Source organism: Panthera leo, chromosome E2 (assembly GCF_018350215.1).
Source record: "Panthera leo isolate Ple1 chromosome E2, P.leo_Ple1_pat1.1, whole genome shotgun sequence".
Classification (NCBI taxonomy): Eukaryota; Metazoa; Chordata; class Mammalia; order Carnivora; family Felidae; genus Panthera; species Panthera leo.
This window is the reverse complement of record NC_056693.1, coordinates 49295503-49311666: the sequence shown is the minus strand read 5'-3', so window position 1 is coordinate 49311666 and position 16164 is coordinate 49295503. Positions and strand designations below refer to the sequence as shown.

General features: G+C 45.3%; 1 protein-coding gene across 3 annotated transcripts in view; it reads right to left on the bottom strand.

Moving 5' to 3' along the window:
* Positions 1-16164, bottom strand: part of ZNRF1 (zinc and ring finger 1) — a 104280-nt gene that overhangs the window by 19232 nt on the left and 68884 nt on the right. The window contains exon 2 of one of the 3 annotated variants that reach the window (XM_042920818.1): positions 7429-9299. The exons of the other annotated variants lie outside the window; for them this stretch is intronic. Within the exon in view, the coding sequence (XP_042776752.1) occupies positions 8968-9299 (332 nt within the window). The 3' untranslated portion in view covers positions 7429-8967. Of the gene's footprint in view, positions 1-7428; positions 9300-16164 lie in introns of those variants that run through there. 3 annotated transcript variants of the gene reach the window in all.

Here is a 16164-nt window from a genome sequence, read left to right as displayed (position 1 = left end):
GTCTAAGGAGGAGGCGTTATATGGCAAAAGGATGGTAAATGCTACACAAATGCTGGTGTCACTTAGTAGTAACTTCAAAGCCTCCACACTGTCCCAGCAATTTCTTCTGAAGCATCGTGGGCCTGGATAATCCCATAAACTGAAACAATTGATAATGTTTTTTTCCTGGGAATTCTGTTACTTTGGAAGGACGGAACTATGCCTTCTACTTGGCACTGAGCCTGTAGCACTGGTTTCAAGACACTGAATTTGCAAATTACCTTTTAAATAGAAAATAAACGACAAAAGGCAAGAGAGATGGAGAGCCAAGGGGAGAAAACTATTGTCCCCACCTTCTTTCCCGAAAGGTCATCCGATGATCAAGATGGACTCTACCACTCTACTGCCCCAATCTTTTCTTGTAATTGTCCAGTCTCGATTCAGCATCAACAGCCCTATGGAATGATAAACACTGTGATCTTTATGAGCTATCTGAAGGTTAAAATATCTAGGAAATTTTGATACCATTTTGGAAAGCAGTTCAAGTTCAAGCCAAATTAAAGTCAGCCCTGTGAACAAAGACAAACCAAAGGTCTGCAAAGTCACTCAACTGACGAAATTTTGTGACATTTTGTAAGGGCCCTTCATCAGCACTCAGGAAGCGTGCACAGGAGATGCTTTCTTTTCCTTCACAACAAAGCTACAGGTGGAGCCTCTGGGACACTCCTTAACTGCATCTGAGACCAGACTGCCCACCACGCCCCGGAGCTGGGCGACAGACAGAAAGCACACCCAGCTGCTTTCCCTTCCCTATCTTTATTTTCTTTCAGAGGCAGTGCCCTGCACGTGTCGGGTCTTCAATATTTGCCAATAAGTGGGGGAGGGGAGGGAAGTGTCAGCTAACTCAGGCCTGCTGGCCAAGTCTGACCGTGGGGCCCCGATGCCATCGTCTGCTCCCACCAGGCCTCAGCAGAAGTGAGGAAGTTACATGGTTCCTTGTGCTTCTCTGCCAACCTCTCGAAATGAGGAAGGAATCAATGACAGGGCACCAAGGGGAATTTGTCTGCAATTACCCGATTCTGCGCCGGGCGGGCTCTACCAAGCAAATGCTGCTACAGGATTTCTCCGCCCCAACCTACAGGCGCCCTTCTAATGGAGGCCTCACTTCTGTTCCTTCTCTTGTCATCAGATCAGCCCAAAATTATACAGCCAGAACAGCCCACGAGAGTGTGATCAGCCAGAGCCCAGCTGCTTCCTGTCTTTCAATAGCAGATTGCGTAAATGAGGGAATCCTCAGCTGGGCTACAGACCAGAGCTCCTGAGAGAAGACAAGCTCCCACTCACCACCCAGTGCAGGGCGTTGACCCCTGTAACTGCAGGGTCAGGGTAAGCCCCACTGGTAGGTGAACCAACAGAGACCCGAGAAACATGCACATGGTCATGTACAGGATGCATCTTCCTTCACCTGGGTCCTTCTGATGGGGCAACTGAGGAAGGACAGGAGCACTGGCTCAAGTTACGGCTCTCTCAATCCTCCACGACATTGATCTTGTGATGTAAACCAAAGTTTTTCTCATTTCCCAAAACTGCAACCTTCTCCTTTAAGACCTGATTTCTCGGGCGGGGCGGGACGTGTGCTCTGCATGTTGCCCCAGTTCCCTCCCTGACCCTCCCTCCTATGCTGATGCGCTATTTTAACGCTGCCCCAGTTCTGCCTGTCTCTGGGATCACCTAAAGGGAGAAATCTAAAGAAGCAACCGGGGAAAAGGCAGCCAGGCCGTCCAGGCAGGACCTGCCGTCCCGGGGAAGAGGGGCTGATGCAGACTCCTCTCCCCCAGAGAGCACTACCCTCAACACTGCAGCCCTGTTCAGTTCCAACTTTCCAGCCTGGATCTTTCCCTCTCACATCCTGTGGTGTTTGTCTATGAAATGAGACTTGACTAAACGAATGTGGTTAAATGGGATGTATTACAAAAGAAAGATCAAGGGGTAACACAGGATGACTATCTTTGACATTTCTATACTGCTGAAGAGATGTGTCCCCACGAGCAGATACCCCATTCTTCACACACATTTTCTCCCCCAAATCCTGAGCAGTAACTGGAAACCAATGCGCAATTTAGGAGTTGGTAAGGTGTGGGTCAATCTCTCCTGGAGAACATTCTGGACCGGGGAAAGGCTCAGCAATTCTGACTTGCTTTTTTCAGTATCTCCCTTCTGGACTCAGCCTCTGTACTTCCATTCCAGGGGGGATGCTCACCTGGTGCCCCAGCAACCAAGAAAATTCCCGCAAGTAGATATCAGAAGAGAGCCACACTGATACCTAAAATCAATTTAATGTGTGTGTGTGTGTGTGTGTGTGTGTGTGTATGTGTCTATGTTTTAACATGTCTGTTGTGATGGTTAAGTTTGTATGCCAACTTGACTGGGTCATGGGGTGCCCAGATACTTGGTTAAACATTATTTCTAGGTGTATTTGTGAGGGTCTTCCTGGATGAAATGAATGTTTGAATTGGTAGACTAAGTAGATTGCCCTCCCCAGTGTTGGTGGGCATCGTCCAATCCATTAGAAGAGCTGAAAAGAATAAAAGGTGGAGAAAAAGAGATTTTCAGCTGTCTGCCTGACTGAAATGGGACACTGGTCTTCTGTCCTTGGACTGGGACATATACCATTGGTTCTCCTGGTTCTTAGGCCTTCAGTTTTGAACTGGAACCAACGCCAAAGGGAATTCCTGGACCTTCAGCTTGCAGAAGACAGATCATGGAACTTCTCAGCTTCCATAACTGTATGAGTCAGATTCTTACAATATGTCTCTTTCTCTGTCTTTCCCTCCCTCCTTCCCACTACCACTGGTTCTGTTTCTCCAGAGAACCCCATACCTCTACTTATTAAATTGTTAAACAATAAAGTTTAAAAGAATGACAACATCAAATGCTGGCAAGGATGAAGAGCAACTAGAACTCTCAGATATTGCTGGCAGGAGCTATTTGGGGAAATGGTCTGGTAGTTCTTTATAAAATGAAACACACCTAGCCTGACCCAAGCAATTCCTTATTTAGATATTTACCCACAAGCAGTGAAAACATAGGTCTACAAATAGATGTTTGTAAGAATTTTCATCAGAACTTTATTCATAACAAGCAAAAACTGGAAATAACCCAACTGTCCATCAATAGAATGGGTAAACAAACTGTGGCATCATGGAATACAAGGGAACACAATGGAACACTCCTCAGCAATAAAAAGCATGACTACTGATATATGCAAAGCATGGATTAATACTAAAAACATGCTGAGGAAGGATACAAAAGAGCACATATTATGATTCCAAATATATGAAGCTTTAGAATAGGGAAAACTCTGTAGTGGAAAAAACCAGGACAGTGACATCTCCAAGAAGAGGTAGGAGTTGGGGTAGCAATTAACTGAAACAGGGATGAGCGACCTTTCTGGGGTGATGAAATGTTCTCTATCATGAGAAAGATTTGGTTTATACACATGCACATACATGTCAAAATTCAGTGAATGTACACTTATGATTTGAGATTTCACTGTTTGCAAATTTTACCTCAACCAGAAAAAAACTAAGCAAATACTGAACTGTAGTTAATGGTACACATGCTAAAGCATTAAGAGGGCTGTGTACTGACATCTACATTAAAATGAAATGCATAAAAATGATGTATAAGTTAACCTTCTTTCAACTTTTCTGTACATGTGAAATTTTCATTATAAATCACCAAGAAAAGTATCAAGCAGTGAGATGTGTGTGTGTGTGTGTGTGTGTTGTGTGCATGTGCGCCTGCATCAATTTAGCTACAGTGGTCAGGGAAGGCCCCTCTGAGGGTGACAGGTGAGCAGAGAACTTGGTGTGTTAGAACAGTCAAGGCCAAGTCATAAGCACATTAAGTACCAGGGGCAACAGGTGACAGCGGGGACAGGCTCTTTCATTATCTATGCTCAAATAAATACCTTTTTTTTTTATTCTGATCTTGTCTGGGTATAGGATTCTTTTTTTTTTTTTTTTCTTCCAGCTTTATTAAGGTCTAATTAACAAATAAGTGTATTTAAAGTGCACAATGTGATGATTTGATATATGTTGTAAAGCATTCCCACAACTGAGTTAACATATGCATCCCCTCATACATCTACCTTTCCTTTTGGGTGAGAATACTTAAGATCTTAGCAAATTTCAATTATACATTGCAGGATTTTAAGGTTTCAGGTCTTGTACTAAATTCTTTAATCCACTTTGAGTTGATTTTTGTGTATGGTTTAAGATAGGGATCCAGTGTCATTCTTTTACATGAGATACCCAATTTTCCTAACACTACTGAACAGACTATCCTTTCCCCATTGTGCATTCTTGGCACCTTTGTAAAAAATTAATTGACCGTATATGCATGAGTTTATTTTTGGCCTCTATTCTGTTCTATTGGTCTATGTGTCTGTTTTTATGCAAATACCATATTGTTTTGATTACAATAGCTTAGTAACATAGTTTGAAATCAGGAAGTGTGATGCCTCCAGCTTTATTCTTCTTTCTCAAGATTGATTTGACTATTCGGGGTCTTCTGTGGTTCCATACACATTTCAGGATTGTTTTTCCTATTTTTGTGAAAAATGCCACTGAAATTTTAATATGAATTGCACTGAATATGTAGATCACATTTTAACAATATTAAATCTCCCAATCCACAAACATGGAACTTTTTTATTTATTTGTGTCTTCTTCAATTTCTTTCACCAACGTCTTATAGTTTTCAGTGCACAATCTTTCACTTTCTTAAATTTATTACTAAGTATTTAATTGTTTTTGATGCTATTGTATACGGGAATGTTTTCTTAATTTCTTTTTCTGATATTTCATTGACTTTACTGAATTTGTTTATTAGGTATAACAGTGTTTTGGTGCAGGCTTTAGAGTTGTTTTGTTTTTTTGTTTTGTTTTGTTTTTAAGTAGGCTTCGTGCCCAGAGCAGGGCCCAATGTGGGGCTTGAACTCATGACCCTGAGGTCAAGACCTGAGGTGACTCTCCGCCTCTCCCTCACTTGTGTTTTCTCCCTCTCTCTCTCTGAAAACAAATTTTAAAAACTTTAAAAATTTAAAAACTTTAAAAAGGCACCTGGGTGGCTCAGTCAGTTGAGCGACCATCTCTTGGTTTCGGCTCAGGTCATGATCTTGTGGTTCATGAGTTCGAGCCCTGCACTGGGCTCCACGCTGGCAGTGTGGACCCTGCTTAGGATTCTCTCTGTCCCTCTCCCCTCTTGCATTTTCTCTCCCTCCCTCTCTCTCTCTTTCAAAATAAATAAATCTTAAAAAAACACACACAAAAAAACCCCAAAAACCTGAGCTGAGATCAAGAGTAGGATACCTAACCGACTGAGCCACCCAGGTGCCCCTTTAGAGGTTTTTACGTTATGTCATCTGATGTTTTACTTGTTCCTTTCCAATTTGGATGACTTTTGTTTCTTTTTCTTACCTAATTTCTCTGGCTAGGACTTCCAGTATTATGTTGAATAAAAGTCTGAGTATAGATCATTGAGTTGCTTTCCTTTTCTCCCTCAACGGTCCACAGATAAACTTCTGCCATAGTCTCGCTTCTTGGTGTTGCAAATAGAAAATGTGATACCAGTGTGATTCTTTTTCCTTTGTAAACGGTATGTTCCTTTGGCCTGAAAACTTGAAAGATTTTTCCTTTCATCCTCAGAGTTCAGTTATTTTACCAGGATATGCTTAGATGTGCCTTAGTTATTTCCCCCAGTGGTAAGTCATGAGTGCCGTTCACCAAGTATTTCTGGCATTCCTCCTTCCAGCTATACATTATAGTAGGACTGCGCTTGCTTATTACTCCCTTTGAAGGTAAAGGTGGGTTGTGATTTGCCTGGACTAGTGAAATGCAAGTGGAAGGGACGTATGCACTGCCAAGCAGACTTTAAGCACTAGCTCACCGTCGCCACACACCTGCACTGCCGCATTGGGATGGACCCTCTACCACCTCAGCTTCCTGAGGACCAACGAGCAGACCACCACCCCACGCCCCCCACCCCTTGACCTGTTGGATACTGCAGTGTGGGGGAAAAAAAAATCAATGTGTGGAGTTAAACTATTGAGCTTGTGGCACTGTTACTACATTACAAATCTAGCTCTAGCCTGTCCTAATACACTCTTCCTCTACCTCTTCCTCCTTCTAGTATTCCTATTAGTTGTATGACAAATGTCGTGGTTACATCTTCTAGGTCTCTCACCTCTTCCATCACTTCTATGTCTTGGCATTTTCTCAGGAGCTCGGCCTTTCTAACTCCTTCTGGGCCGTGGCCGCCCATCCCCTGCTTAGCTGGAAGAGATAAACAGCTGGCACTGGAAGTCAAAAAGATGAGACGTGCATTCCAGCCACTATCTTCCCAGAATCCTCTCTGTTTGGATATTCATATTCTGCTTTTTAAGTATACAGACTTCCTTGCATCAGCAACAATCCACGTACTTGTCATTTTCAATGTCTATGCATTCTATAGTGACAATGTGCTTAGCTCTTTTCTTCTGTGGGTGTTTAGATTCTCAATTTTTACCTACTATAAAGATTCTCTCAGTAGTGTTCTCCATTCTCTACTCTAAGCACAGTATATTCCACCCCCAAAATATTTTTGCTGTTTCTGGATTCTAGGCTGACGGGTTTGAAGGAAAGAAAATCCTATCAGGAGTCAGAACAACCAGGCTCTCCCAGTCACTAGCCAGGTGGTCTGGTGCAAGACACTTAGCAGTATCTGCATAGTGCCCAACACTGTTCTAAAGCCCAATCAAAGACGGATGTGCGGGTGTTCTGTGCAGAGAAAAAGTCATGTGGAACGTGGAGTGGCCATTTTACCAGGCTGTACTCAGTACAGCTCAAATATACTGAGGCTTACTGTTAACATCTGCCTAGTTGAGGAAACTCACAAATTCTTCAGGCAAAGAAATGGAACATGAGCTGACCCTACATAGTATATTTTGTGGACTCTAAGGTGGTCATCAATTTAAAGACACCGTTATGAACCTTCAAGAGAGGAAAAAACTCCTGCCAATTATAATTTTAAGATGTGACTATATGACACATCTTGATTTTCGAGTTGTTAAATTGTGAAATGTATGTGCCTTAGAATCAGTGAATATATGAAAAATACATATATGGGTATTTAAAAATATATCCAGACTGGGGGCGCCTGGGTGGCTCAGTCGGTTGGGCGTCCGACTTCAGCTCAGGTCATGATTTCACGGTCCATGAGTTTGAGCCCTACGTTGGGCTCTGTGCTGACAGCTTGCAGCCTGGAGCCTGGTTGGGATTCTGTGTCTCCCTCTCTCTCTGCCCCTGCCCTGCTCGCATTGTCTCCTCTCAGAAATAAACGTTAAATAAACAAACAAATAAATAAATAAAATATGTACAGAATGAATCCCAATCATATACCCAATACATGTAGTATTCCTGTTCATTTGCTGCAAATGAAAACAGGCTCAGTGAAGATATCTACAGAGGGAACAAAGGGAAGATCTGTGTGCATGGATATGTGCCTGATGACATCAAACCCACCCTACTGCTACAGCAATTCTAGGCAGGTGGAGCCCGACAGCAGCATTCCAGTCAAGTGAAGAATAGGAAAGGCATTTGCCAGGAACCAGAGCTATGGCTACTAATTAGTTCTGTTCCCTTTGACATTCTAACCCATTTCTTCCAGACAGAGGCCCTAAAAGGTCTGCTTAGGAGGGAGTGTTGGGGAGAGGGTTAAGTGGGGACCTGAGGGTCTGACGACCCAAGCCTGAGGTATGAATACAGAAAAAAGCCTTAGAGTGAGCGTGATCAAGTCCCCAACTAGGAGCCAGGAAAGATCAGTGTCAAATTATAATCCTTTGTCACCTGGCTACCATGCTTAGGCAAGTTTAGGGGCATCCAATCATGATTTGAAAAGTATGCATGTAGACTCCAGGTGAACATTTGGCTTTTGTTTTAGAGAGGTCGTATTTAAAGGACGGATCATGGATTATAAGAGGAAGATGATCTAACATCTAAAGAGTCAAGCCAGAATTTCTTTAAATTCTTAGATATTAGTGATCACCCAAAAGCTAGGCAACGGGAGAAACAGGTCCGGCCAGGAAATGACTAGTTACTAGCTGAATACCATGTTTTCCTCTCATTGGCTGCCCCAACTTCATTCCAATCCTTTGTATACCACACACCTATGGGCCTTGGACCCGATACCCGTAGCCACTGTTGGAGTGGGCCTTCCAGTGTCTGGGCAATGCCAGAGAACACTCTTAGGAGTGGGCAGAAATCCTCAGCCTTTTCTTCCTAAACTCAACAGCAATGAGTGGGGCCAAGGTGATGTGGGTCACCTCAAAAAAGACAAAGGGAACAATAAAATCTGGTCTTGAGGCAAAAAAGGGCAGTTATTACCTGCAGAGGATCTGTGGACTGATGAGCAACAGAAGGGGGCCTCACTTCTTCCAATTCCAGAGGGGGACACCGTCTGAGCAGGACACCAGCCGCGCAGGTCTACCGTCATTCACAGCAGTGCCCACAGCCCGGACTGTGCTGAGAATCACCCTATCACTGGCCTGGTTCTCCCCTGTTTATACTCTTTTTCAAGTCCTGGGGTCTTGACTGATTTATTTAAAAAAGAACCTTTAACGAACTTTGTTGTTGTTTTTTTTAACTAAAGTGTGCATATGTATGCTTTTGGAGGTGGAATTGGAGACGAAAAGGAGAGTAAGGGAAGGGACAGAGAAGGAAAGTCTCACACAAAATCTATACAGAATCAATAGTTTATTTCTGAGTTTCTGAAGGCATTGTCTACCCTAGAGTCCATATGGCCGATGGGAATTTCACTTGGAGAGAAGGAAAACAGTTGAATGTACTACTATGTCATGTTCAACCAGAATCCGACTCACCAGGCAAATGGACGTGACACTCAACGGCTAAGTGACGGCTCATCGTGAAAAACACCATTTGCCTGGCCCTATCGATGCCGACAGCCCCGGCCTTCCTGGAGGTCTGCTGGCAGGCTCTTCCGCAGCTCCCAGTGTCCTCTCAGGATGCAGAGCGCGTGCTGCGGTACCCCCTTCCTGACAACTACCCCCTCCAGCCTGGGCCCTGGCACGCAGCATTTCTGCAGGCTGAGCTCGGTTACTTGGCAGAGTGAATGTTGGCTGGCTTCTTGCCTGGGCCTAGACCTGGCCCCTTCCCAGCAGGGCATCCTCTGCTCAGCTGTACCTCCAACGCAGAGGTAGACGGAAGCAAGGACTCGGAGGACACAGTCCTTGAGGCCACAACTGTGCTTTGAAATGGAATCTAAAGAGGAAGAAGCCGAAGAACAGATGGGGCTGTTTTGACAGTCTGACAGCAGTAGAGCGATCCATCTTATCAAAGGGAACTGTAAGGGTAAGAGAAGACCTTCATGCTTCAGCCTTTGCTTTTCTGTCATCCACGGCCGTGAGTACCGCAGAGGAGGAGATGGAAAGACCCTGGAGAGCTCTGAGGTACTGACCAACCAATGAGTTCAAAAAGGATTCCCCAGGGACCCTCCAGACACAAAGCACGAGCCAGAAGGATCATGAATTCTAAGCTTCCTAAAATAGTGTATGACCACTATCAAGACATATAAAGTGTGCTACTGGACTGGTTTTCTTCATCTCTGGTTCAGATTACTTTGAGTCTGGTAGACAAACAGGGGAGAGGGAGAGGGGACAGCAAGAGGAAGACACTCCGACGTGGTGGCAGAAACAGGGCAATATCTCACAAATCCCTATTCACGGTACCAGTGCCGGGTGAAGAAAGTCAGGGGTCTCCTAAGGAAACGTAATCTGGCTGGCAGGGCAGCCAAACACTGTGATATGATGTGACATATAGAATCACATGTATGTCAGTGGACAAGATGTCAAGCCAGCAGGCTGACCCTGTACTGTGCCTTACACGCATGTATGAAACGGGAGGACCACATAAACTGGGAAGTCCTTCTGCATGCTGACATTTTTGGCTTGGTGATTATTTTTGCACAGATTTTAACATCCCCTCATTTCAAGTCAGTACATCCCTTCACAAAATATTGGCATCGGGAACCTAAATACCCATAAATATCACTTAATGAAATCCGTGGAAGACAAAAGAATCAACAAACAAAAAAACAAGCAACCAAACAGAACGGAACAACATGGGTCTGGACTCAGAATTCTGGCATTCAAGTCCCAAGTGACGTCGCCAATGCCAAGTCACCTAGCTTCCGTGAGCTCCCCATTTTTTAGTTTGGCCAGCCTAGCCATTAACAAAAACATATGTGTAAAAAGCCATACAAGCATGTGACAGGCAGAATAATGGTCCCCCAAATACGTCCAGATCCTAATCCCGGATACCTGGGAATGTTACTTTCCATGACGAAAAGGGCTCACAGATGGGATAATTTAAGGATCTTAGAACAGAAGATTATCCAGGATTAACCAGGGAGGCCCAGTGTAATCACAAGTCTCCTCCTTAGAAGGGGATGAGACTGACCTGAGAATCAGGGGAGCAGACATCAGAGTCAGATGTGAAGATGCTAGGTTGTGGGCTTTGAAGAATGGAAGAGGCCATTGAGTCAAGACAAGCAGGAGCCTCTACAAGCTGGAAAGAGTGAGGGAACGGCTTCTGTTCTAGAACCTCCAGAAGAAATGCATTCCTGCCAACACCTTGATTTTAGCCCAGTCAGACCATTTCAGACTTTAACCTCCAAAAATGTAAGAGTAAATTTATGTTATCAAATTTGTGATAAGTTGTTATAGCAGTAATAGGAAATGAATGCAAAATATTTTAGGAGACATGGTTATTCTCCTAAAGGATTGAATTTTAAAAGGGGGAAGTAGCTGGGGTTCCCTGACTCTACTAAAAATTACTGCAGCACGATATCATCTCTTGAGGCCAGCCATCTGCCACACTCAAACAGGATGAGCAACCAAGTGGGTCAGTCTGTCTGTCCATTCATTTTTACTCTAGTTATTAAGGGGTTAGGAAACACGGTGAAACAGTGAATATAATTTCTACCCTTGAGGAACTGATAATCTATTAGGGAAGAAGAGAGATAACAAGGCCACAGAGTTCTTATTCTTTCTGCCATTTTCCTAGCCTTAGGTGACTGTCTAGTGGATGCACTGAACATGCAGCTTCTTGACCTGAACACTTCTAGAATAGACACCATAGGATCCATCAACCTGAAATAATATGCCAGGTTCTGTGGTAGGTATGTTTTTTTCTGGGGAACAGATCCATAGCCTGTCAAAAGGTTTAGGTTTGTAACCCCAAAGTTCAGAACCATTTGTGTAATAAAAGATTACAGATAAAAGATTATCCACTATTTTGAGATATTTTGACAACAGTGCAAACACTTAGGACTTACTTTTAGTATGGAGAAGAGGGACCGCCAAGAGAAAGAGAAAACTGAACCAGGCCTTCCAGGGCTCCCTACCTCATGATCAGGGTCATTTAACATTTACTAAAGCACACCAGAGGGCCACTTACAAGTTCCACTAAACACATTTTCCCGGGGCGCCTGAGTGTCTCACTCGGTTAAGTGGCCGACTTCGGCTCAGGTCATGATCTCACACTCCGTGAGTTTGAGCCCCGCATCAGGCTCTGTGCTGACAGCTGAGCCTGGAGCCTGTTTCAGATTCTGTGTCTCCCTCTATCTGACCCTCCCCCGTTCATGCTCTGTCTCAAAAATAAACATTAAAAAAAAATTAAAAAAAAACAAAACAAAAAAAAAACAAAAACACATTTTCCCTCTCTACCGAGTCCGCATACATGTGCTAGTCCCCAGCTTCTACAACACTCTCAGTATCACCCACACCTTCGGCAACTGCCCCATTTACAATGAGGAACACCAACAAGGAATTATCTGCGGTCTTCTTCACTTCCTCTCCTTCCATTCCTTTTGAACTGGCCCAACCCCCAACACTGCCATTACCAAGATTACCAAGGACCTCTCCATGGTGCTATCCTAAAGTCAATTCTCCAACAATCAGCAGCATTTGAGAAAGGTGACCCTCCTCCACCTGCCCCCACCACGTTGTTACACTTGCTTTTTGGTCCCCTATGATGCCCTTTCCTCTGACATCTGCTAGTTCCCTCTCACCTCCTTCGACAACCCCTCTAACAAACACCAATCTCGGTCCACCCTCCCCAGACCAATGTGTTTTATTTTCTTCTTAGCATTCACCACCGCTGCGCCAGCTATCTGTCACCCCCATTACAACATAAGCTCCTTGAAGGCAGAGTCTTTTTCTTTTCCTGCTGTGTTCCCAGACCATGGCATATGACAGACTCTTGAAAATATCTGCTGGATGAATGAATATCACACTTCATGGAACTGTGTGAAAGAGGCCCAGCTGTACAACTGGAAAGAGATAACAAATTAAGAGTATGTTACACTGTTGTTTGAGTCCATTCCCAGCGGAGGCTACCTTCCACCACTCAGGGCTCCACCAACTGCCATACCACAGTGAGAGTTAAGTAGGATGGTGAAGTGTTTGTGAGACCGAATGTTAGTTAAAAACCCACTGCGGTCACGCTGCTTCCTGCCCAACTTGTGGTTCTGACACAGGGTGTTGATAGTAATCACATGTGCGGGTGCACAGAGCGCAGGCACCCTTGCTACCGCGAGTGTGGTGTGCAGCGGATGTGGACGGCTCCGCTCAGGCTGCCACCTGGGCAGGGCTTGAAAGTCCTGGGGGCCAGAAAGAGGTCAGCCCTGCCCCCGTGCTAAACCAAGTTATGTTGAGCTGAACCCCCTCTGGTTTCTCATTTCTCCTACCAATGAGAGCAGGCAGGACCTCGCTACCTCCTCCTCCCCGCGAGGAAGTGCCTGCAGGTGGAAGAGCGGTGACCTTTCTGCCCCCTGTCCCCATAACCATTTCCCGGAAAGTGAGGACTTCGGAATGCTTTAGCTAATAGATAGATTTCCTTAAAAAAATAATGGGGGCACCTGGGTGGCTTAGTCAGTTAAGCATCCGACGTCGGCTCAGGTCATGATCTCTCAGTCTGTAAGTTTGAGCCCCGCGTCGGGTTCTGTGCTGACAGCTCAGAGCCCGGAGCCTGCTTCAGATTCTGTGTCTCCCTCTCTCTCTCTGCCTCTCTCCTGCTCGCTCTCTCTCTCTCTCTCTCTCTCTCTCTCAAAAATAAATAAAACATTTAAAAATGTAAAAAAAAAACCCAACCCTCTTTATTATGGAAATTTTTCAGACAAACAAAAAATAGAAAATAATGGGCTTCCAGGTACTCATCACTTAGTTTCAACAATGATCAACTCAGGGTCAATTCTGTCTCATTTTCTCTTAGGGTATCCAGGTCTTGGTTTGCCTAGACAATCTCAGTTTAAGCTTGTCCTGGTGTAATTAAGAGCCCCTCTTCAGTCTCAAACATGCCTGGGACTAGACAATAAATTATACAGTCACCTGCTCTCTACCCCAACCCACTCCTCCAGGCACCCGGATTCTTTGGAAACAAATTCCAGACATAAGTCCATCTATAAATAATTCACAATGTGGTAACAAATATTTTAATACAGATCAACACCCATTAGACACTGTGCTCTTTCAACACTCTTACCAGGGGCTTTCATGTCTCATAAGAGGGGAGCCAAGAAGGAAGAGTGGGAATTGCCCCTGGACAGGCTCTGTGCTATGTGCTTGCATGTGGGTCCCCATAGCTCATGGACGGGGCGAGCACACCAGCTCATGGACGTCACCCCAGCTCATGGACGGGGCGAGCACACACATGGGGAAGGCAAATGTGTGCTTGTGCCTGCCTGACTCCACTGACTGGCCTCTTGGCACTATACCCGTATGGAGCTGCCTCCATACAGGACTCTAGAAACAGTCACGGACAACAGGGTATCAGAATAGAACTCGGCAGCCGCGGCTTATTGTACACATGGACACAAAAGGAGCAATGGGATTTTGAACAATTCAAGTGAAGAAACTCAGACTTCAAACTGTCCCACAAGAGAATAAAACCCCAACCTTTGTCTCTGGGTGGTGTCGCCGGGAGACTGCAGAGCTAGGCTAAAAGCTGGGTGGTCTAAGCAACCTATCTTTCTAGCATTTAGGAGACAAGAGAGAAATGAAACACAATCGTCTCTTCTGAGTCCTCAGAAGAAATCATCCTAGAAAGTTCACTGGTCTACCCCACCACTGGGGTATGTTTCCCAGGCCACCTCTGGGTGTCTCCCAGAGGCCGGTCAGAAGACAGCACAGGATGTTCGCTACAGCATCCAGTCGGGTAGCAGTGGGCTTCGGGCAGCCCCGACGATAGATGGATAAGAACCGTGCCGAGCATGGACACTATGAGGCAGCATGCAGCAGGCATCAGCAGTGGATGGAACATACGCACAGGACAGATATGAACACAGCGCCAAATTCAAACAAAGAAACAAAGCATTTTCACTTAAAAAGCAGATGCACATGATTAACTAAAATCCAACACAAAAACAAAAATGAAAACTACACGTATGCACATAAAGTAACAACTCACGATACACCAATAAGAGAGTAAACGTGTGCATGGCTGGCTGTGGAGGGGGACGAAGACTAGGAGTAAAAGGGAGTAAATCAATGTACAGATGAATAAAACCAAGAGAACGGCCTTGCCCAGACCAATGATAAAATGCCACAAACTGAGCAACAGTATTAACTCAACCTCTGCCCCAGAGGGAGCCACACACAAAAAAAAAAAAAAAAAAAAAGAAAGAAAGAAAGGAAAAAAAAAGCGCTATTAACAGAACCCAGCAAACCATCAATACTTGTGAAAAGCAGCCTGGCCCCAATTTCTCTAACAGTATCTTTCACCCAACTAGCTAGCTGATTGACAAATGGTCCAGGGCTCGGGACGGGAGAGGAGGCCTCACTTGTCTTCGCCGTCTGCACGTAGGAAGGGTATGACGGATGGCAGCACTTGGGCTTTGTCACTTTAGCCCCTGCCTTTCAGAGGTGAAGGTGTGGGGGTGGCTCAAAAGGAGGCCCATCCGCTGCAACGCCTCTCCTCAGAGTGTGGACCTGGGAGTGCCGGTCCCAGAGGCACCTACTTCCGGCTGGATGACTCATGTCACAGCTCTGGTTACATTTCTTACCAGAAAAAGAAGGGGGCTGATGGGAGGCTCTCAACCCACAACTGCTAAGTGCCAGGCACTGATTGGCATATAAGTGCCAGTCACTGATTGGCATACAAGGCAGAAAGCGCTCCTTCATGAAGCTTAAACTCTGATGGGGGCTGCATATGTATGGGTATGCAGGCAGGGGGACCACCTCATCATCACTGCTAGGACAGGGACAGGACAACGTGCCAAATGCAACTGGCAGCAGAGCCCTCCCTGAGATCTTGAGGCTTGGGGCTGAGGAGGCAGTGACGTCAGAGAGGTTTCTGGTAAGCAGGAACGGCTCAGCTGAGACTAAAGGGTAAGTAGGAGGCAGCCAGGCAGCTAGGTTGGGCGAGCAGAAGGCCTGAGGACTGTTCTCTCAAAGAACTAAAAAAATTATCAGTGTGGCTGGATCAAAGAGGTAAAAATCCATCACCAGTCGCATGGAGTAGCAGACTGTATTTTCCAAAAATGGCCTTAGGAGTATTCCCAGTCCCACATACACTTCCAGAACCTTGCCGGTCTACACCAAGCTCTGGAATCTTTTTTCTTCCCATAAACCTGGACGGGTTTGTGACTGTTCTGACCAAGTGGGTCGAGTAGAGATGCTATGACGCATGAGGCTGTCATACAAGAGACTCAGCTGCCACCTCGCTGTGTCTCAGGACCCTCCCCCTGGAACCCAGCTGCCATGCTGCGAGGAAGCACAGGCCAAACATCGAGGCCTCACGCATCAGCGTTCTGGCTGAGAGCCCTAACTGAGGTCTCAGCCAGAGCCAGACAAGTGAGTGAACAGACCATCAAGACACAGCACCCAGCCAGCCGGTTTTCCAGCCGAAGCCCCAGATATCAGGAGGCAGAGGCAAGCTGCTCCTGCTGTCCCCAAGCAAATACCAGAGCCACAGAATCTGTGAGCATAACGGTTATTTTACACCTTCTAGTTTGGGGCTATTTTGTTACACAGCTTGAGGGTAAGAGCAAACGGACACATAAAAAAAGTAGTGTATTCGTATAATGGAAAACTACTACAGCAAAGCAAATGGAAGGTGTATGAATATG